Below are 23,005 nucleotides of genomic sequence, written 5' to 3'. Positions count from 1 at the left end.
CTTGGCACCACCATCGGCAGAATTCAGGGTGTGTCCTCAACTCCTTGGCCATTGGCACCAGCTCTGCAGGGCCAAGCCATGCTTTCACAGCTGCTCTTGGGTGTTCAGCAACACCCTCCCAACACTGGGAAGCAGATCATCCTGTTCAGAAGGATGGCATACCCCCACACAGCTCCTCCTTGGCGCTGTCACGCTTCAGCCCACAAATTAGCTTTTGCTAGCTGGTGTCAAGGCTGACTTACCTCACTCTGCATCCACTCCCTCATATATTCACTTGCAGGACCAATCTTTTTAAAAAGAGTTTCCTTTCATTTTTTTCTTTTTGTCATTTCAGAGGATGCAAGAGACCAAATTCTGGTAAGGATTGCTTTAAAGATGGTGCTAAAACTGTTCTTCTGCAGACACCACTGTAAAATTTAAAACTCTACCTTATGGTCAAAGTCAAACAAGCATTTGGCTGAAGAAAAGACTGTGCTCTTGAGGGGCAAGAATGAACAGCACAGATGCTGGGTGCTAGCTCAGACAGTCAAATCATGCATCATACCCAGTGAACAGGCATCCAAACTGTAACTCAACAGTTTTCACTCCTCTGATACTTGTATTCTTTATGCATTATGTGTATTCTTTGCAGTGGATTGTCAAAGATTGTGGGCTGTAATAAAACAAATGAAAATTTTTTCCTGTTCTGATTGCCTCCTGATATTTTTTTATTAAACAGGGAACTTTTTTTGTTAATTTCCAAGTGATGACTTGCAAACAAGTATTTTCACAGCTCTGGAAGTGACAAATCCTTGACGAGGTTTCCCTGGAGTAATGTTTCCCTGCCATCAAATCAACAGCCTGGTCTGTCTCCAAAGTGAAGGGGGGGGGGAGGGAAGCCTGCTACTCCAAGACTGTTGGACATTAAAGCCAGAAGCAGAAGTGTAGCAGGTAAGAACATATGTTCCTATTAAGAACTGCAGTACATGGGCCTTAGTAATTACTGCCCATCCTCTACACTGATCACTGCTCCTTCTTCATGTTCCCTGTGGCAATGACTTCCATGCTCCTGCTATCACCAATTTTCTCCTTGCTGCTGCTGAAAATCAGTGCTTGTGTTGCCTTTGGCTCATGCTTTTTGTTTGTGATTGACACTTTTTTTAGTGGAACTAAAAGTCACCAGTGGATTCTTTATACACTTTCAATGTGAGGCTAATGTCTTTTATAACTGTTTGTAGAAAGATATTTTGAACCAACTTTTGTATCCATAGACCAACTTTAACCCCAAGAGGAATTTAAGACAACTATCTGTTTGCAAAACAATATTTTATTAATAAAAAGAATTATAAACAGTAAGAAAGAAACCCCAATTTTACACTGAATGAAAAATCCAAAATAAACTCCTCAGTTCTTCACTATCTGTACAAGAAATTCCATTAGGTAGTAAATCCTACATCCACATTCATCCAGCTGCGGGGTCTCCAGCAGGAGGAAGGACATCAACCTGTCAGAGCAAATCCAGAGAAGGCCACCAAGGTGATCACAGGGACAGAGCACCTCTCCTGTGAGGAAAGGCTGAGAAAATGGGGATTGCTCAGCCTGGAAAAGAGAAGGCTTAGGGGTGACCTAATTGTGGCCTTCCAGTCCCTGAACAGAGCCTACAGGAAAGATGGAGAGGGATTTTTTTACAAGAATCTGGAGTGACAGACAAGGGGGAATGGCTTGAACTTGTAAAAGGACAGGTTCAGATTAGATATTAGGTGAAAATTCTTCACTGTGCAGGTGGTGAGGCACTGGCACAGGCTGCCCAGAGAAGCTGTGGCTGCCCCATCCCTGGAAGTGTTCAAGGCCAGGTTGGATGGGGCTTTGGGCAACCTGATCCAGTGCAAGATGTCCATGACAGCAGGGTTGGAACTCAATGATATTTAAAGTCACTTCCAATCCAGGCCATTCTATGATCTAAAGATGACTGAAAGTACAAAAGAGCATTGTGCACCCTTCTATGCAGAGCAGCTGCATGGCTGGACAGATTTACCAATACACACAAAAAAATCACATCAGTGATTAAAAAGCCATGCTTTGTGTAGCACCAAGGGGAGAATTCTGTAGATCAAAAAAAAAATTCACCGACAACTGCAGGCCCTGAAATGCTGAATTAGGGACATGACTGACCAATTTCTGCTTGCAGTTTCATCTCATCTTTTCTCAAGGGGAATTTGTCAATCAGGGCAAATAGCTCAGCTGGTGTTGCTGGGAAAGGGTAGCGTTCCTTGTCCATGCCGTGCTTGTCCATCACCACGATGTTGAAATTATAATGGGGGATCCTCAGCAGCAGCCTGCAAAGTAAGGAACTGGTTTTGTTAAAGGGCAGCACCAGCCTCTTGGGTCTGAGCAGAGGAAGGTGGGCATGGTCACAGGGGCTACACAGAGTGTAGGTTTGGTTTCAGCATTAACAAGGAGCCAGATGAAGAGCAGATGCCTGCACATGCTGCAGGCTCTGCCTCTGCATTAGAGGAGTGTCAAGGTGACTGCACCCAGCTCTGTTCTCTGCCATTACTCATTGCTGTCACAGGAGTGAAACAATGTTAGACAAAAGAGGTAGTATGAACATTGCCTAAACAAACCCTTGTGATGAAGCTTGAGTTACAAGTAAGACTATTCCCTTTCTTGGCTTCCATTTCTTGGCTTTCCTTGGAACAAAAAGTCACAGTAAGAAAAACCAGGACAAAATTATTGGAGTCTGCTTTCACTACTACCTAATAATAACAATCATCTGTGACTCCAATTTTAGAGGAACAAAAGCCACTGCTAATCATGGAGGAGTCCTTCTTCCAAAGTGGTGGAAGTGGTCATTTAAGCTCCTCTAGTAGCAAAAGCTACATAAGTAACAAAAGTTTATCTGTGATGCTCTTTTCACCTTTTGCTTGAAGGAGTAATGTACTAGAAGATGCTTGGATATGCAGTCAACATCATTAGTGTGGGGTAAATAAATTCAGGCAGCCATGAGAGAATGAGAGAAAGCTGCCATGAAGAAGAATCTGAGGGGATTTTAGAAAGGTATGAAGCATCAAAATTTGTCTTCCTCAGCCTCCTAACAAGTCTGAGTGCTCTAGGCACAGTCTTGTTGCAATTAGGGAGCTTGGCCATTACATTCAAACTAAAATAAAGATTAAAGCTAAGCAATAGTGATAGGAAACTACATTCATCTTGTGCCATATATTACCTAAGAAAAAATGCTTCTAAAAATCCAAATGCTAAACTTCTGTGCTTTCCAAAGTTTTAACTGGGGCACCTGTGCTCATTAGCTTACTGAAATGTCAATTCTGGACAACACCTTTATTCTTAAGAGTGCATTTCATATTGATTTGAGCACCTTGCAGAACTGGAAAGCTGTAATTCACACACTAAGCAACAACAAAGACAAAATCAATGGAAAACTAACTTTGACTGAGTGCAGGGCAGGTCACACTATACCAATTTCTGAAATGTAGCTTCATTAAAGGTTGCATGGGATCAGGAAATGTGATGTTAAGAGAGCTTATTATTTTCTACAGAGCCACAAGAAAACCATTTAAACTTTAGTAAAAGCGTCTTTATTAAAAAAAAAGTGGTTTTGTGCTCTCATTTTTATTTATTGAGAACAGGGGTTTTTTTATGCTTTTTAAAAATCCCCTCTCTGCTGTGTCAGCAATTTTCATTGTCTCCAATTAAAACTTACTCCCTTTCCTCAGGCATATCATAGATTATGTTGCTTAAAATGCTCCTTGACTTTTTTCTAAACAACTCTTTCTTTTCCTGCCATTGAGGCCTTCACTTTTGGCTTTTTTTCCTCTTCCAGTCCTTAGGAAATGCTGGCACTTGAAGTCTTCCTTTCAAGTGAAAACCAATCCTCTGCCAGTCTAAACCCAAGTCAAAACAGTTTAGGCACCTCAGTAAAACTGCTGATGCTGCAGTCAGGCTGGGGAGGCTGAGATAATTTCCTCTTTGAAATACTGCCCATCTCATTCCTACATATGGGACTTCAAAGAGTTTCCCCTTTAGCCTGGCCACAACCACCACCAGCCCTGGTGCAGAGGATGAGCTGTCTCTGCCATTTGGGGCTGTCCTTGCAAAGGAGCAACTCCAATACAAATACAGACAGACTCTGAAGTATTTTCAGTGGCAGCACCCAAAAATACAGACTTATATGCCTATAAGCACAGTCATATTAAATATATAATTAAATACATTTGTTATTGTGTTTTAATTTGCTGTAGCTATTACACAGACAGCAAATTAATCCTGAAGTGTGCTCACCAATATCTACTTTCCAGTGTCTAGCTGTGTACATTAGAATAGAAGACGTGGTGTTTGGAGAGTAAGTTGCAGGGATCAAAAACAATGCAACTTGTAGGATAAGGTGCAAACACAACAGCAGTGAGAGCTTCCTTTACCTGAGCTGCAAGGCAAGTGATGGGGGCAGCAGCTTCACTCCTATTCTTCCTATCTGTGCTGGGAAGACACCAACCAGCTCCACCACGGTGACGTGTCGCAGGTCTAACCCACACTGCGCCGGCTGCAAGGGTTCACAGGAGAAAGAGGGGGGTTGGTTATCCCTGAGAGAACAGGGGGGATGTTTTGAGTGTGCAGCAAGGGTTCACAGAGCCCCCTCTTCTTAAGTTAATTAAATGTTTTAAACTGATTTGAGAGCATGTTTTGCAAACACTCAAATTCTCACAGCAAAGAACTGGAGCTTCGTGACTCCAGGGGAGGTTAAATAACAGATTTTCAGACACTCTAAGAAACCCAACACACAGGGACCACCTAGGAGAATTATCAACTTGTCTCTGTAGTTATATGCGAAGATGCCAGGACACTAAGCATTGTACCAATAATCTAATTTGGCAATCAAAGCAAAATATGTGAAACAGAAGTTGACTGCAGAAAGTTTTCTTCCATGCCAACTCATTTGCCTGCTGCCAAGGAGTGGAAAATGTACTATAGCCATTAAATTCAGTTTGATCAATATATTGAATTTTCTTGCCAGGTTTATCTAATAGGGAAAAGGAGCTGCTTTGTTTGTTTGGTTGGGTTTTTTCCTTAAATACAAGTGTAATTTAAGCCAACAGTAAAAAAACAACATCACATTCATCTATCAGTGATTATTTATACTGCATTTTGTTACAATTTGTGAGAAGAAAAAAAAAGATAGGAGTGCTTGTAGCTGTGAAAGAATACAGGACTGGGTCCTTTCCTTCCTCTCCCTGAGGACACAGATACATTTTTGAGATCTATCCCTAAGACTAGCAAAAAGTCAACAAGGGCATCACACTTACAACACATAAGAAGGAAAATTACCAGGTGTTTTGGGTTTTTTGGAACAAAATACCCCAGTGTTACCTCCAGCACTCTGGATGATTTCTGTGCTGTGTCTCTGGTCCTTTGTTTGCTGATGCACTTTTTATTTCTGAAGCTATTCACACTTCCTTGCATTGTAGTTGCAAATTCTGTAAGCCTGGTCTGCATGAGCTGCTTAAGAGCTGGAAGGTTGGGTTTGTGGGTTTTTTTTAAACTTCTTTAGCAGCTGAGATAGGGAATTATTATTGAGCATGAGTTAAATTAATCTGGGGAGGATGGAAGGGCCAGAACTGCCTGGGATTCAGTGACTGGTCAGAGGCAGCACAATCCAGAATGGAGCTGAGTTAGAGACTGGGGGGATACTTCAACTCAAACCCCTGTGAAAATGATTAATCTGGGACCATGACTGCTTGAGCCAGATCTTCCAGTGGCTACAATATAAAAGCTGAAGTTTTTGGATTTATATAAAACAGTGGAGCTTGCTCTCTTGTGTCTTTCCTTAAAGAAAAAAAATAGTTGCACATCCCTCTTAAATGTGTTTTACCTGCAGCATCCCCAACTGCATCCTGTAGAAGAAATTAGCTGCAGTAGGAGTTGAAATAATTAGCAGTCTCCGCTTCTCATAAAACTGATCCAGAAGTGCAGCTGCAGTCCTCACATTCACATTTATATTCATGGCTGGAATAAAATTAAAACAAAAGTTATGGAGCATACTGAAAACAAATCTATTTCTAGAGGCAGAGGTCAACAGCAGAAACATAAGAACAAATAATAAAGAAGACATGAGTGAAATGCTGGCCTCATTGAAGCCAACAATTTTACTGTAGACTGTTCTAGCTTGCACGTGGATTGACTCCAGAATGTGACGTTTTGTAGAAAGCTTTGAGCTGAAACAAACTCTAGGAAAGAGCAGTCAAAGATGTCAAAGGCTTCAGCTGTTAAGTGCAAACTGGCAGAGGAGACAAAAACGATGCAAAGTTTCCTACCTCTGGGACACTGCAGCTGTATTCCACCCTCCCACCCCCTTTCCAAATTCTCACTGCCCTAAGAACCACTGTGCTGGATTCCTCCTGGTAGAGTGGTCAAATACTCACTTACGTGCACAGGTTGGCTCCACTCCTGACCACCCCAAATTGTACTGGCAGACTCGAGCTGGGCTTCCTTGCAGCTCGTAGCCACCAATGCAGGAGAACTCACAGGTAGCACCATAGTTATTTCCATCACCTGAGCACTTGATGTAGCCATTATCTGGGGCATTTAACTTCACACAGCGCCTGACTTTGAGCAAGAGGAAAAAAAACCAAAATGAAAGACACAGCATGAATCACCATTTGTTACTAAGGTAGCACAGGTCAGTTGAATACCAGTACCAAAGACATTTTTCTGTTTGCTTTCTGTGTTATTAGTCATGCACTTAAAAACCCCAAACTCCCCCACCTCTCAACTCTTACGTAAAATGAAACAGATGTGTAGGTGTATGCACGTGACAAAAGGTCACGGAGCACAAAGGGCTGAAGCTGAAAACTATAGGTCACCTCTGTATATTCAACTCCAGAGGTTAACATCTGGACCTGTGAAAGGGCAGCCCTGCTTGGGAGATGTGAGCCTCAGCAGAAAAAAATGCCTTCACCTCCTTGTTTCAGCAGCTCACAGGCTATGTACCATGAAGAAGCTGGCAGGAGGGAAGGGGTGTGGAGCTGGAGGCAGGGCTGGTCAAAGCAGCTCTTCCTGGATGTACAAGAATGCTGCAGACCTGGCCCCCAGGGTTGTGGTATTCATGTTCTCTGAACAGAGAGAGACATAATTCTCTCTCCCAAGATTTTTGCTAAGAAGTTGTGAGACACAACGAGAAAGCTCAGAGAAAGAAGAAAACAATTCTTATCTCTATTCACTACTCCTGTTGTTTGGCACATGTAGAATGTGTTATAAAGATTGTTTACCAAAGAGTGATTTGTTAATTACACACCAGTGATAGTAGTTTAGATTGACCAATTGAGTCAAAGCTGTGTCGTGACTGTCTGGAGACAGTCACGAGTTTTTCTTTAGTATCTTTTTAGTATAATATAGTTCTAGTATAGTATAGTATTATTATAATATAATTTAGCTTAATAAAAGCAATTTATTCAGCCTTCTCCAACATGAAACCAGAACACATTATTCCCCACACAAAGAAGTCACACTACTGCGATATAGGGTCTTCAGCAAGACTCTGTTCTCCCTTTCAGCATCATCACAGGAGTTTATATACACAGACATACGCAGATAAATACAGAAATGAGGACATTTTCAAACTGCCTACTAAGCCAGGTGCAAATCAGTGTCTGTATTTACAGAGTAAAACATCATCTTTACCTCTGACTTTAACAAGAAATTTGCAAGTGCCTTTGTTTTCAGCTCTGTCGTACACAGTATATTGGATTTTGTGGTCGCCTTCTGGAAAATGTGACCCTGGTGGCAGGCCTTTCAAAATAACACTAAACCAAGAGATAAAACAGGACAGACATTCATAAATTCACCAGTATTTATTTATTCATTCACAATGCTGTAAAAGCCTGAAGAGGGAGGTTTGTGGCATATTAGGATTGTCTGGCTGCCTGCAGGACCAGAAGACTTGAAAGTAAGCAAAGGAAGAACCTGAGCAGCAGCAACCAAAGTATTTAAATTTGCTACCTACAGCACACCCTGCTGAGACAAGGGGGTTGGAGTGGGCAGGGTCTGCTCCCTTCCTATAAAACAATCCATAGTGTAGCCAAGCTCATCATGCCCAGAGGAGCTCAAGCTTTCCTCACATAAGAAAAAGTCAACATTAAGAAAGAAAATTTCCAACCTCTTACAGTGGGGATGTATTCCCAACTGGCTGCTCTGAACTGCTCCTATGATTGTAATTTGTGATTGTTAATATGTACAGAAATGGAACAGAAAGTGAGATTCAGTGTCATGGCAGAAGGGCGTGGGGATCCACAGCAGCATTTTCACCTGGAATTTGCCCTGTCCTGCAAACAAGGTGGGAGAATTCAGATGTGAAAAACATAATCTAAGTATTGAAGCAGAGCATGTAACCAAAGAGGCTTCCGTGTAATGGAAAAGCTTTTGTACTCCTGAAACTGAAGGACTGTGCATTTAAGAAAAGCACTGCATACTCTAAAACAGCACAGTTTAGCAACATTTTATAAAAATAGAGATGTGGTTTATGGAAAAGATTCCACTGAACCAAGAGCTTGACTCTTTTGAACTGAGTAACAACAGTTACTTGTATGACAAAGTCTACATGGGATACTCCCCATTTTTTAATGCCTATCAGATATTCCTTTGTAAAAAAGACTTAGGAATGTCTTCATTCTGACATTTTCCAAGTTTTTACTTTACCAGGTGCAGTTTTTGATGTTGTTAATAGTAACCAAATTGTTACATCAGACCTCAATGGCAATTAAGTTTTTAATTATGTAAGGAATTCTTCTTTATGAAATTATTAAATTATAGCAATAAAAGGGCAATATCATTGTCTTTCATTAGTTTTTTGTATTCACATAAAACTGTAAACATCTTCAAGCTTAAGAACTTTGAGCTTTTAAGCTTTACCAGTCCACTAATGTAATGATGTAACTTGCTTACTGAAAGAAACAGATTTTCCATGCTCCCACCATCACAGTAATCCAGATATACTGACCTAAATCCTGCATGATAAAAATGGGCAAGTCAGAAACAGCAGTACCACCAGAAGTATACCCTGCTCTTCTGGAAAATGGGACTGTGAAACCATAGAAACTGACAAAGAAATTTTTGAACTGTAATGTCTAAATCCAATGTTTAAATCCATCAAGGTTACAAACAAGAAATGTTACTTTAAAGGTAACTGCAGAATCCTGGAACATCAGTAGCCAGCACTACCTTAGGAGAAAACCTAAAGACGATTGCAGATATCATTTTGTGACACATCTTGTTTTTTTTCCAACACAGTCAAGCTTACCTCTTCTGTTACCTCCAATGCACTACTCTATGTACAAAAGGTTACTTGGTGTAAGAAAACTTGTTAATTACAAGACCTGCAAAGAAGCTCAGCAGCACTTCATAGGTGCAGTAAAAATGCTTCTGTTGTTTATTCCACCAACTCTAAATACCCAAAACTGGGTAACCAGTTCCTGAACAACTCACCTCCAAACATGCAGTTCTTTATAGAGCAGTGATATGTGACAGCTATAAAAAAGCATCTTGGATGAATGAAGGGAAAAGGGTACCTGGCCTGCTGAATTGCTAACAGAAGAGTAAGAAGGAGAAAAAGCACACATGTAGAGATTTTCACCCACTCGGTGAGAATCCCGTCCGCGGTGTCCCGTCCCTCCGGGGTGTCCCAGAACACTCTGGCTGTCAGCTTGTTGGGCTCCGCGCTTTTCTCCTTCACGCTCGGGCACTGGATCCTCGGAGGCTCAGTATCTGTTGAAATGTCACAGGAAAGGGCACTGGAGCATCTGCCAGAGCTGTGCATTTTCTCCACAGCTCCCTCCCTGCTGTAATGGTAGCCCAGGACCACCTCCAGCTGGCTTCCTCAGCCCTGGATTCATCCCAGCCAAGGCAGGGGGAGCCTTTACTTCTCACCTTTTTCCAAGGTGAGAAGCTCTTTTTGCAAGAGCTGACAATGATCAGCCCCTTGCAATGCAGAAACCCAAGTAAAAGTAGTTACTGTAAATTTCTGTACATAGTTCAGTTAAAAAGTCACGTTGACAAATGGATGGCTTTGAACTCCAAGGAGGGATGTCCAAGATCACACACAAGGAGCCTGGATGTTCTGTTTATCTGCATCCTTTTCTTTGTCCATCTGTGCAGTAGTTGATGTGATTAGGAGCATTTTTAAAGCACACTGAACATCAATCTATCTCTGCACAATAACTCTACATGTTACTCTTAACATGCTGGTTATTTTTCCTGCAGTAATGGCATAATGAGAAACAACAGAAGACTGGTACAATTACCATTTTGTGGAGAATCAATGCTGCATTTGATTTTTTTCCTAGTAACTCTTATAATAATGTCTTACATCAGTAGCCAGCACTACTAGGACAAGCATCCTATCAATACAGCCTCAGGATGTTACAAAAGGATGACTTAGCTTGGTGACAGCCATTTACTACAACCTCTGTTAGACAATCTGCAGGAAAAAGCCATCTTTCCAGAAGAAAAGACAGGGACATTTTTCAATCTTCTAGAGGAAAGTATCTATTCCAATACATGTTACAGTGCATTAAAGATATAATGGAAATATTATTCAAATGAGTATTGGCATTTTTAGCTAACTGATAACCAAAACCAGCTGTACATTGATTTTTATTTTAATCAAAATTATTTCAGCAACATGAGGGATATCTTTCCTCTTACAGGGTGGGGGCAGGAGACAGTCTGCTTTGTTAGGCAGAATACTCACCAACTATAAGGACTTCTGTAAGTCACTGCTAGAACATATCTAATTTTAAGAAATATATCTTTTTTCCCCTTTTTAATTAATACATGTTTGACTACTGAAAGGCCTTATGCCTTTCCTACATGGATCTTCACTGCTCTACTGCAAAGCCCACATAATTTAGTGCAAAAATGCTACACAGTGCAACTGCAGTATAAAAGGGTAGAGAAAAGCCCCGTGTTTTCAAGAGCACTTCAAATTCAGGTCTGAAGTAATTTTAGCCATACTCAATACCAGAAGGTGTGGAATCCCCAGGAGACTTCTATGACATGAAATTTACCAGCCCATGCCTCTGATCACATCTGATTTAGCATCCCTACTGTGCACAGCACAACTAACTGTTTGTATATCAAAGTTAAGAAATTAAGCAGCCTTTTTGCCTTTGTATTTCATTCATAAAGTGCTCTCCTCAATTTCACTCCTCAGCTGAAAGTGAGCTGTTCAGCCAGTCCTCTGGCCACTATGTAGACTGCAGCTCTGTAACTTCTGCATTACACTAAGGAACAAGTGTTCAATTGCAAATGTTATTGTACTGTTAGAATTATGCCTGGCCACAATTATGTCTGTGATGTCTCGTCACAAAAAAATCTCTATCCTGCCTATCAAGAGGTCAAAATATAATCATTTTGAACATTCTGCTAACAGCAGATTTCACTATGTGCATATAGGAACTCTGTGCACACAAGATTTGAAGGGATCTTCTCCAAACTATGCAGTATAACCACAACTTAAATCTTAGCATTACTTTTACTGGGTTACTTGGGACTTGTAATCCTAGGCAACAACTGGGACTTGAAACCCTGTGCAACAACTACCCTTCATTTTTGGAATAAAAAAGAAGTGTTAGTGCTAACTTAGCCTCTTTTTTTGCTGCTTAAGGTACTTGCTTACTTTACTCTGCAAGACAGCATCCTTTGTAATAAGTATACCATCTCTGCAAACAGATGAGTTTTTGAAAGTACCAGGAAATACAGAGGACAATATTTTATCATTGCCAAACTTAAAAGGTTTGTTTTCCTTCCTCTGCCCACTGAGAAGGACAAAGGACAAAGCTTGTTTTTGCAAATAAAAACAAGAGACACCACAAACGGTCTAGACCCAAGCAGCTCATTTCTACATTTGTACAACACCAAATAACAGGAAACCTGAAAAATATTTTATGAACATCAGGCCACAGTGGAGAGGCTCCAAAGCCATTTGCCAACCTAGACTGAGCCACAGGCATTCTGAGGAAAACCAAGTTATCATACACACAAGACACTAAGCACAAACACTCTACCACCCACATGCTTTAAATTACTGGTAGCCATTTCAGATGGCCAAAAAATATTTTTCCTTTGTGGGTGGCTGCTGAAGCTTTTATCAGAGGCTTCCCAGAAACAGGGGCAGCATGCTGAGACTTCACTATGTGCTGAAATTTCATTAGTAGTCAAGAAAGTTAAATCTCAATATTTGTTTATCTCTCTTCTGATTTATGTATATAGAAATACTTCTTCCAGCTGAGGTTCCCAGGAGACCACTGACTACGTGATGAAAATTGCTGGCATAACAAGAGTGAACTAGGCTGAAAATTAAATTAGCTCACTGCAACCATGCTGGTAACTACAATCCATGCACATTCTCTGGATATATTTGAAGACTATGATCCCAAGGAAGAAAAGCAGTTCAGACAATGGGTTAACTTTCAAACCTGTTTTTAATCATTAAGCAGAAGAGAATGTGACAGACTCCAGCATAGAGAACATGCTGGAAGAGCAACACAGTAACCACAGGCTACCAATGAGTCACTCAGGAATCACCAAAGGCTATTACAAGCATTGTAAAGTGCTGGCCATTTACACCAGATTCATCTCTATTAAAGTGGCAATGCTTGGATACTCGCTTTGGAAGTACTGAGTGACAGAACCTTGCACCCTTGGAAAACTCTTCTCTGCTTCCTTCAGAGGGACAGTAGCTTTTTCCCCCGTGAACCGGATAAAAAAGGCCTTTTGGAGCTGATGTGTGCAGGACTTGGGCAGCGACAGGTGCCTCGGGATGAGACCAAAGAGCCCAGCACCGCACTTACCGACGCAGGCCGCCGGCCGGCCGCTCCAGGCTTTGCTGTCCATGCAGGTGACAATGCGGTCCCCCTTCAGCTGGTAGCCCGGGGAGCAGTAGTACTCACACCTCGAGCCAAAGTAGGCACCATCCAAGCACTTGAAGCCCCCGTTGGTCGGCATGGACAGGGTAGGGCAACGCTTTTCTGGAAAAGGAAACAGACTTCTGGAAACCTGTTACCCTCCCTTTACAGTAATGCACACATGGGGTATTACACAGAAATAAAGACACAGCTGGCAAACAAGTGGGAGAAAGGCTTGTTGCACGTGAGGTTTTTCCACACTGTTCACATTAGCTGCATTTCAAATTTAACTGTACATGAGAGTTTCTCATTTAATGAGAAAAGGGATGACAAGTGCATATTCATCCTTCTCAGAAAATGTTTTACTGTTAAGAGCCCATTTAGACACCTGGTACAAATTGTGTCAACTTAGAAAGTCTAAGATGGGCAATATTTTAAAACAGCTTTATGTCTCTGTCATAAAACTATTCCCACAATCAAAATCTCACATTGAAAAAATATTCCCTATCTGCCAAGTGTGTTTGTATCACTGAGAGGCTTATCATGTCATGCACCCCTGTGAGATTCTCAACATCAAACTAATCTACCTATCCAAGCATACTGTCAAACTTTAAAGTAAAAAAAAAAAACCCAAAACAATCCAAAGACCAGTTTCAATGGCAAATAAGAATTTATTGTCTGAACCTGGAGCACAAGTGACACACAAAGAGATTTTGCAACCACTTACGTTTGCACAGCACCTTCCCAGACCAGCGTTTGCTTGACTGACAAATTAGCTGGTGAGGGCCATGCAGCTCGTAGCCTTTCTGACAGCGAATATCACATCTTGTGCCCAACACATTCTTGTAATATTCCCCTTGAGGTGTCCTGCAGTTTGCATAACCATGTTTCACTTTAATGGGGGAGCACCACGGTGTTTCTGACACAGAGAAGAAAAAAGTCCCACACATAGCAATTAGAAAAATGTAAAAGTTCAGACACAAATATAAAATCACTTTGCTTAATCAAGGTCACAGAGAAGAAAAGAAAAAACCCTCATTTAAAAAGCCACCAATCTTTAAACTGGAGAACACTGCAGAGGTGCACTTGCTCTTTTTTTTATGACAAACATTAAAGATTGTAGCCATTATATTGGAGGGGTTGTGAGGGCAGATGGGGTTTTATTATGCTTTTTGTCTGTGGAATAAGTGTGCCACCATGTGGGCAGTTTGATGACAACTGGGCCATTTTTCCCTCTTGTTTTTAAGCAGACACATCTAACTGCTCTTTGATAAGAGAAGTTTGCATTAGGAACATCTTGGTCTAGCTGCAGTTGTCAGCTTTCCACATTTAGCTTAGTGCTCATTAAAAGAAAAATTAAGTTCTGCTTCCATAATAATCTGTGCCTCGCAAAACTCAGTGATGGTTCAAGCTCTCCCACAGTTAGAAGACACCACTTACATAAATCATATTACCAATATGTCACATTGAACCTGCTTGAATTGAACCTTTATCAACTGGCCAGGGCTATGCTGTAAAATATTCAGGACATGGGTACTCCCACCTTGTGAAGATTTACCACCACACTGTAGTGCTGATGAGAAGAGTACCAAGTAGAGACCTCCCTTCCCAGCCAAAGTTTCACATCCTTTGTTTAGCTTTGACAACAGGGAGCACCAAGAAAACAGGCAGCTCCTCAGTAGGAGGTTCTTACGCCAGGAATGACTAAGCCTGCCCCTTTCTCAGATCCAAGATTTGAAAAGCACGTACTGGGAGAGAAGAGAAGGAGGGAGGGATTGCAAAGCAAAAAGGAAAGATGACAAATCCTGAAATCCTGTGTGACAATGTGTGACATGAGGGAGGGGCATGAAAAAACATGTGAATTTTGCAAGAAAGATGGAAAAAAAACCCTAAACAAACAAAGCACAGGATTTTTTGCCTTCATACTTACAAAGTCACCAACAACATTAAAAAAAATTTCTAGATCATGTTTGGCAGATGTTCACTTCTAGCTCAATTCCCATAGTTATTAAGTGCATTTTCCTATACTAGTTGGATCAGGTCCATACATAAACAAACAACAATCAATACAGCATTTCTCGTACATGGAATACTTATATTCAGCATGCTATGTCCCTAGGACATATTTACACTTTCTCAATGGAAACTACACTTTACATCTGTATTTTTCAGTGCTGGTCCTGAATAAACACAAGTAGCATCTGCAGACTAAAATCAGAGAGTAACTATCAATCCTTTGCCTAGACCAAGGGTGCATTTCCTCTAGACTAGTTCATTTCTGAAGCAGTTGTACTGTGATATGCTTATTTTTGTCTTTCACCGACACAAGTAAAAACTCTTTACGAAGATGTGTAGGTGAAATTATTCCCAGTGTCACCAAACACACACTAACTGAGGCACAGGACACAAGCAGGCCAGTCTAACAGCACCCCTCAGGTTAAGGGTAAAGTATAGTTCAGCTTTTTGGCTCAGCCACACAATCATCCCAGCTCTGTTTCTTCCCACCTATAAGCCTGTTTTCTGAATGTCAAATGCATCCTCTGCTATTTACCTTACAATTATGCAAAGTGCTTTGGCAGAGAGTGGGTTTTGATGTTTTTTTTAGAACTATTTCCTGTCCTTCACTCTAATCTCTATCCCACAGCTCCCACAACACATTTTAAAAAACCCCACATCCACTGCCTTGGGCCATTTTGTTGAGGGGTTGTATCACAGTGGCTCCCATTTTTCATGTTTGTTGTCCACCAAATTAAAACTGAGACAACAGATGAGGAGTGTGAGCTAATGGGAACAAAAGTCAACTGCTGAAAAATGAGTGATGCCAACACCCAGCTTTGCTTCCTTAACTGCTACCCCAGGGCTGCTGGTGCAGTCTCAGGCACCACCTCTGACCACTCTCTGGGGGAAGCCAAACATCTTGGATTCACAGCCTCTGTCTCATTCAGCTGCTGGAGAAATCCTCCTACTCCTGAGCTTTCCCATAATCTCTGCTTCAGTGGTCTCATGCCCAAACTCTCCAGCTATTCTGTCCCACTTGTTCTTCCCATGCCCTGAGACCTTAAACTTCCATTTATTTACATACCCAAGCTTGTACAATCTCCTTAACTAAGAACTAGGCCTCAGTTTTTCTGCAGAAGGGCTTTAACCTGAAGTTACTAAGACAACACTGTCTGCAAGGACACGACTGTGTGGATGAAAACTCATTTGGGCTGAGCTTTCACCCCAGCCAGTTATATAATCCTTCAGCAAACCAGTTCAAGACATTTATGACTTGGGTTCTCCACATGTATAAACTCCAAATACACAATGCTGACTTCCTTTGTAAAGGGTATTAAGACAAATATGCTTTGCAACATGATCAAGAGGCTAATAAAAATAAAAAAAGGCAAAGAAGCTGCTTCAGGTAATGCAAATTGCCTGAGTTTTTCTGCAAATTTTTGTGGTTTTACAAACACACCTGACTTGAGTAAAGAGCTAACCATATATATATTTTAAAAAGGTAACTAATAGATTAAAAATGCAGTTTAATGCACAAACACAACACTGAAAAAGTAAAAGCTTTTCCTGTAGTATCGTTGCAGCTACAGTGGTTTCCAGAGAGAAACAAAACAAGGCTCCTAGACAGGGGCAAAATGCATCTTACACTGGACCAAATGATTCTGCCAGAAAGAAAAACAAAAGCAAACATGCTTTTGGATACAGATAACTTGAAGAGCCTAGGAGGAACATCTGTCTGATTTAAAACAGTACAGTGCTTACTCTAGAACTGATTAGAAGAAAGTGGGTGAGATGGGGTTTACAAGCCATTTACAAATATTGGGGTTAGACCAAGCAATACTGCTGGAAAAAAAACAGCTAACTTGAAAAGCACATCAAACAATACAACAAAGTTTTAGATCAAAGTTTGTTTATATTGAAGTGAAGGCACATATTGGTTTTCAAAGGCTAAGCAGTTACATAGAGCACTTGTGGAATATTAGATTTGAGTGAGGCCCCAAGGGGTTACACAAGCTGTTCCCTGCCTCAAGGCAAGATCAGCCATGTTCCTGAAGGCTTTGGGGATTATAGAAGCTAGTGATTTCCTAGACACCTTTAATGGAACTTCACCATCTATACCAGGCTCTGTTCACTCAACTGAAATGTGAGTTTTTAGGTACCAGGACCTACTGATCTTTTGTTTATTAGAAAGTTTGTACCTCAGCACAAAAAAGAACTAAAAAGTCCCTCAGCAATACAATAGTCTGAATTTTCACTTAGTAGTAGAACAATCCAGAGACTCAATCCTCTGTTTCAAACCACTGGAAAACAGGCAGCAAACAGAAAAGGTTGAAGCCTCAATGTTGCCTTTAAAGCTATGGGTACTGCTTGATCATTACAGTATCTGAGAAAAAATATTAGGAATGAGGATTGCCAGAGCTGTGATGAACACAGGAACTGCTGTATTCAGGAAACCTTTCCTCATGAAATATGATCAGAGATGCCAAGAGGCAGGAAGGAAAGCACTTTCTAGAGCATCATCTCCCCCAGCCCCTTGGTCCTGTTTGAACACCTTGAGCCCTTCCTTCACAAACAGCATGCAAAGTGACCAGCTGAACTGCTGCTTGCTGCTACACCAGCCAACAGAGCTGATGGTTCACCAGGGAGGAAGGGAAAAACTCCTTAAAAATGCTGTAGGCACAGAAAATCTTGGCCATGTTTCTCTGGAAAGCTGAGCAAGTGGGAAAACATCCAGATGAAGACAAAAGGGTTTACTAGGAGGTCGATTTTCACCCCTCCCAGTAAACTGCAATGTTTTGTTTGCAGATGCCAAAAAGGATGAATCTGTGTGCTTGCGTAGAAAGAAAAGTCCAGTGCTGCTTACATATGTGAACATCATTTACAAAAATCCATTCGGTTTCTGTTATTGGTAAGTTTTATTTGCTAAGAAATGGGCCACACCCAAAATGCTGGACGGCACATCTGAGGAGAAGCTCTGAAGACTGCTACACAGCCTGTCTTTCCTTGCTTTGTCTTTCTCCATCCCCTTCCCCCCAAAACCAACATAAAGAAGTATGCTAATGAAGAATCAGCCTTTTCTGTTCCAATGCTTTATACTCTTAGATTCACATTGTGTGTTCCTCAACATTTGGCAGTAGTGCTTCCAAACTTGGGGCAGTTTTTAATATCTGTGTGAATGAGTCATTATGTTTCACTTACCCTGGTGACATTTTGGCTGACATGAGTATAATCCATTTTGGATCACCATACAAAACTAATTTACACAGAATCCACATTTTAAATATTGCCTGCCCTGGCATGAATTGGCATTGATTTATCTTCATGATCTCTCAGTTCTTTTTCTATGTGTCTGCAGAGGATCACATGTTAGAAGGCAAAGAAAAATTACTTAACCTAAATAAACCTTTAGAGAATTATTTGTGCACATTTGAAAGCAAAATTTTATACTTGAGTATTTTACTGGGAGGAAGATGAGACATTTATGAAAACAGCAACATAGCCATAAAAGCTGTGTCTTTGCTTGGCTGTTCATAAATTTCTGAATTATTTTATGACTTACCTCTTATATGGCCCCTTGATTCTTTGCAGAGAATTAATAATGTACAACAAGACACCAATGACCAGTATTTTTAAGTAATCAAAATGATGACAACTCTAGTCATCATCTAGTATATCCACAGATTAATTTACTAAAAAGAAACACAGTTACCATTCAAGTGACAAATGAAATGCTACATTTCTTTAATGTCTAGGCTTCTGAGGAATTTCGGCAGAGGAGAGTGATATTAAGACAAAAGCAGACTTTTTAGAAAATGGATACAGCAAATGGAAGATTAACTGGTAGTGGCAAAAAATTTTTCACTCTTGCTGAATGGCAAAGTCTTCCAGAATAGGGAAGAAAACTTGAATTTGCTTTATAAACATGCCCATCCCGTTCACTCATCCAGCTACATAATTTGGTTTTGGAATGCACACATGCGTTTGTTAAACAAACTTCACTTGGCACTTCAGGTAGCAGGTTAACCTGAAATGCAAGCAATTTAATGGAAAGAAAAAAGTCATGAAAATCAAGTTCTCTTGCCTTCTATACATTACCATCAGTAAGCCTAGATTTTGAGTCAGCTTAATCATTGATGGTTTTGTTAGCATGTATGGATAAGAAAGAGAAGCTCTTCCTGATTTTCATCATTCAACAACCTGATCTTCCAGTTGCAAAGGCAATGTAAAAGTTACTTACTCGGGTGCATGAAAGAGTTGTGATCAATATTTGGTCTAATTTCCATTGTTAAAAACAGCAGAAATTAAATCTTGATCTAAATATCCATGAGAAACAACATGGAGCTGGATCACCAAGATTGTATAATCCATGGAAAGAAAAAAGAACGAAGCTTTCTGTCAGCAAGCAGTTGATCCTCTTTAGCACATAAGCAAAGCATTCACCTTTGTATCTACTGCGTGCATAAACATCCTCATCATCTTCAAGGGGTGAATATCCCGATCCTACAATACAAAATAAGAGAAAAAAAAAACTGCAGCAAGAAAGGAAATATAAATTAAAAATAAAAGAAAGCTTTGAGAAAAGACATGCAAGATTAGGATGCAATAATCTATGCAATGTCATCAGCATGGGCTTCTCTGAAGCTCAGAGTCATAGCAGACCCACTTTATAGTGAATTTGGAAGGGGCAAATGGATTTGATAATCAAGTGAAATAGTAGATTTCTCTCGGTGCTCCTAGTGCAATGTTAAGTGGCACGTGCCAAGTCACAGCTCCTCTGTTACAGATACCATGTAGGTGATCTACTGAGCAGAGAGAGCAGAGCAGGTACAGGTGAAGGGGCTCATCAGAGGTTTCACTATAAAGTGGTTCCATAGCATCAATGGCAGTTAACAGCCATCAGACCAAACAGCAAAAGTAAAATGTAAATAATTTAAGTACAACCATACTTAATGACCTGTAAGATCCTGACACCAAGAACAAGACACTGAGGTACATGACCTGAAAACACAAGTTACACTCAAATCAAAAACACAGTTTGTTTTCAAGCATTCTTCTGACATTGTTCAAATAAAGAGACGACAAAGCTCCATACTTTTAAAACTCTGTGCAATGGCTGAAAACTTAAAATAAAGGTAGAAGCTGGTTTCTAAAAACCAGAAACCAGCTGGAGCACTACTACTCAAATAATCCACCAATAAAACAAAGCAGTTGACAAGAAAGCCTTCAGAATCCTAAACAACACTTACTTAAAATTAGTAACTTCAGAGCATTAAGCCTAGTATATCCACAGATTAATTTACTAAAAAGAAACACAGTTACCATTCAGGTGACAAATGAAATGCTACATTTCTTTAATGTCTAGGCTTCTGAGGAATTTTGGCAGAGGGGAGTGATATTAAGACAAAAGCAGACTTTTTAAAGATCAAACCCAAGAGTTTGATTTCTGTCAACATCTGTCAACAGATTCCATTTCTTATTAAAAAAAAAAAAATCTGATCAGGAAATGGTGAAACATGATTTCTTACTCTACCAAACTCAAGAAAACCCAGCCCATGTATCTGCAGCTGGTTCATAGGAGCACTTCCCCAGCACTGGATCACTGGGAATCCCTCCACCAGTTTCAGCTGGGACCTGAAGTGAATCTCCAAACAACTTCTCCTCTGAAATGGAGGGATTTGTACACAATGAAGTCTTATAACTTAGAATAATTTCTCTGGACTTTTTATATTTATTGTTGAGGTTCAATTTTGATACCTAAACACTGACATCTGCCAGACTTCTGAACATAAAACCAAACTTTTTTGCACTTGAAATCTGACTGCATAGCAAAAAGAGCAAGCTGTGATCCCTAAGGGCTTCAGGAAGACCTTGATATGTAAATGAGAACCTCTCTAAGCATCAATTTTTGTGCCAGAAATTAGAACACTCTTAGCTAGTTACTCACTTTCAGGGTTATAAAACTGTTACTTCAGTGTTATCACTAATAATTGTCCAAATTTAAGTGTGCAGTGACTTGAGCATTTAAAATTAGTAAATCTTAGAATTATGTGAGCTTTTATGCATTTGCCTTACCTTCGACAAAGAACAATCAAGTGCTTTTGAAAATTTTCTAAGAAAAACTGGCCTTAAAGAGTTATTCACTACTTTTGCCCTGAAACAAGGCTCCCTTGATGGAACTCGACATCTTCCATTTCCAGCTCATCTTCTACCTCAAAATGAGAAGTGAGTCTGATCTCTTTCCTAACAATCAATGTTTTCTTAATAACCACAACAGGCTTGGCTTGGGGAGCCATGGAAGAGGTGTTGCCATTTCATCTACGTTTTCCCAGCCACAAATCAAAGTGTTTCTGCTTCACATACATTCAAAACTAGCTACCAGGCCATGTAAGGAAAAAGCATTGTTCTGTGTTGGACATGCTAAAATTATCACAGTTCACAGTATAGCAGTTTCCTGCCAAAAACAGGTGTGGACTTCGTCCTGGCAGATGTCAAGCAAAACACATGAAATAACACTTTCATTTTAAGATTAATCTATGGATTTACATGATTCTGTTTATGTCAGGAAAAAAAGATTTCTTCATTCACAAAATAAAATTCTGTCCCCATTGCAGAGGTTCACTTCTACAGGTCTGATGGCAAGATCAGGGCACAAGAACATAGGCACTGCACACACAGGAACAACACTTCACATGCTATAATTCCTTTGTAACAGAGAAAAAGAAGGAATGTGACATAGAAGAGGCAGAAGAGGTACTTGTTTTCTCAGGACTAAAGAAAAGAGTTATAAAAAGAATTATAAAATAATTATTTACCACTTTGAGTTTAAATGAAAGTAAGCCATAGACAACTACAGTGTAGCACATTAAACCAACCTGAAACTTTTCAGTTTACTGCCCTGAAACAGCACAAGTTCTATAAGGAATTGCTGAGGGAGCTAAGGCTGTTAAGCCTGGAGAAAAGGAGGCTCATCACTCTCTCTAACGCCCTGAAAAGATGCTGTAGCCAGGTGGGGTGTGTCTCTTCTCCCAGGTAATAACCAACAGGATGAGAGAGAGGAAATAGCCTCAGGCTGGGCCAGGGGAAGTTTAAAATAGCTATTAGGAAACATTTCTTCACTGAAAGAGTTATCAAAAGCATTGGAACAGGCTGCCCCGGGAAGTGGTTGAGTCAGTATCCCCGTAGGTATCTAGAAGATACCAAGATTTGGCACTTAGAGACATGGCTTAGTGGAGTATTAAGAAGAGACATTTTGGAAAATCATTATAAAACCATCATTTTTTGGGGTATAAGCCCATACCTTCAGCTTCTGTAAACTGACCTTACCCCAGGGAGCACTTCAAGAAAGTGTGTCAGGAAACAGCGCTAGTACTCATCACTTTGTCTTCCTTAGTGCACCTTTTATGCTGCTAAACGAACGGAAAATTTGGCTTCTAATATTCCTGGTAAGTACCATGAAGGGAGATTCTGAGAAAGCACTTACGCCGCTGCAAAGTTCTGGCACGGAAGACGGCGGTGAGCACGACGCGTGGGGAAAGCAAAGCTCGGTGCTGTCATTTCTATCCTACCATTCAGTGCAGCGGCCCCGGCCCGGCCCCGCTCCCCGGCCCGGCTCTGCCCCGGCCCCGCCGCCCTTTCCTCCCCTTCCTCACCCTCGTACTCCAGGCTGGCCCGGGCGCCCAGGGCGAGCAGCGCGGCGAGGCGCAGCCAGCAGCTCCCCATGCTCCACACGGCGGCTCTGCCCGGCCCGGGGCTGCGCGGCCGACGGGCAGCAGCAGGAGGAGGAGGAGGAGGAGGAGGAGGAGGAGGAGGAGGAGGAGGAGGGGGACGGGGACATTCTCTGAGCAGCTCCCGGGCGCCACCGCAGTCTCCTCCTCCCCCTGCCCGGCCCCGCCTCACCTCCCGGGAAGGCGCTCCGGGACTCCGGTGTCGCCTCCCGGGAAGGCGCTCCGGGACTCCGGTGTCGCCTCCCGGGAAGGCGCTCCGGGACTCCGGTGTCGCCTCCCGGGAAGGCGCTCCGGGACTCCGGTGTCGCCTCCGGGACTCGCCCGGCGGTGCCCTGGCCCGCAGAGATGTGCGGGTTCCCCGCTTGGTCCGTGACCCGGACTTGCTGCGCCGGCCCT

General features: G+C 41.4%; 1 protein-coding gene across 4 annotated transcripts; it reads right to left on the bottom strand.

Moving 5' to 3' along the window:
* Positions 1-1,288: 1,288 nt before the first annotated feature.
* Positions 1,289-22,643, bottom strand: SRPX (sushi repeat containing protein X-linked). 4 transcript variants are annotated; one of them, XM_053971889.1, is made up of 10 exons: positions 22,535-22,643; positions 19,326-19,385; positions 13,615-13,806; positions 12,834-13,010; positions 9,621-9,747; positions 7,669-7,790; positions 6,415-6,594; positions 5,861-5,994; positions 4,413-4,534; positions 1,289-2,315 (listed from the first exon to the last, which is right to left on the bottom strand). In XM_053971889.1, the coding sequence occupies exons 1-10, from the start codon at positions 22,602-22,604 to the stop codon at positions 2,135-2,137; spliced, it is 1,365 nt and encodes a 454-aa protein (XP_053827864.1). In that variant the 5' UTR covers positions 22,605-22,643; the 3' UTR covers positions 1,289-2,134. The 4 variants fall into 4 exon arrangements, with proteins under 4 accessions (XP_053827864.1, XP_053827865.1, XP_053827867.1 ...); XM_053971890.1 differs by lacking the exon at positions 19,326-19,385 and having other exon boundaries at positions 22,535-22,635; XM_053971892.1 differs by lacking the exons at positions 19,326-19,385; positions 22,535-22,643 and adding an exon at positions 19,123-19,179.
* Between the last annotated feature and the right edge of the window lie 362 nt (positions 22,644-23,005).

This window comes from Vidua macroura, chromosome 2, assembly GCF_024509145.1.
Source record: "Vidua macroura isolate BioBank_ID:100142 chromosome 2, ASM2450914v1, whole genome shotgun sequence".
Taxonomy (NCBI): domain Eukaryota; kingdom Metazoa; phylum Chordata; class Aves; order Passeriformes; family Viduidae; genus Vidua; species Vidua macroura.
Note: the sequence above shows the minus strand (reverse complement) of the source record. Positions and strands in the feature narration are given on the sequence as shown.

Coding starts and splice junctions, on each gene's coding strand:
- SRPX (XM_053971889.1), bottom strand. CDS start 22,604: ATGGGGAGCTGCTGGCTGCGCCTCGCCGCGCTGCTCGCCCTGGGCGCC. Junction 19,386..22,534: donor GGCCAGCCTGGAGTACGAGG/GTGAGGAAGGGG, acceptor TTTGTATTGTAG/GATCGGGATATTCACCCCTT. Junction 6,595..7,668: donor ATTTCTTGTTAAAGTCAGAG/GTAAAGATGATG, acceptor TCTTGCTCAAAG/TCAGGCGCTGTGTGAAGTTA.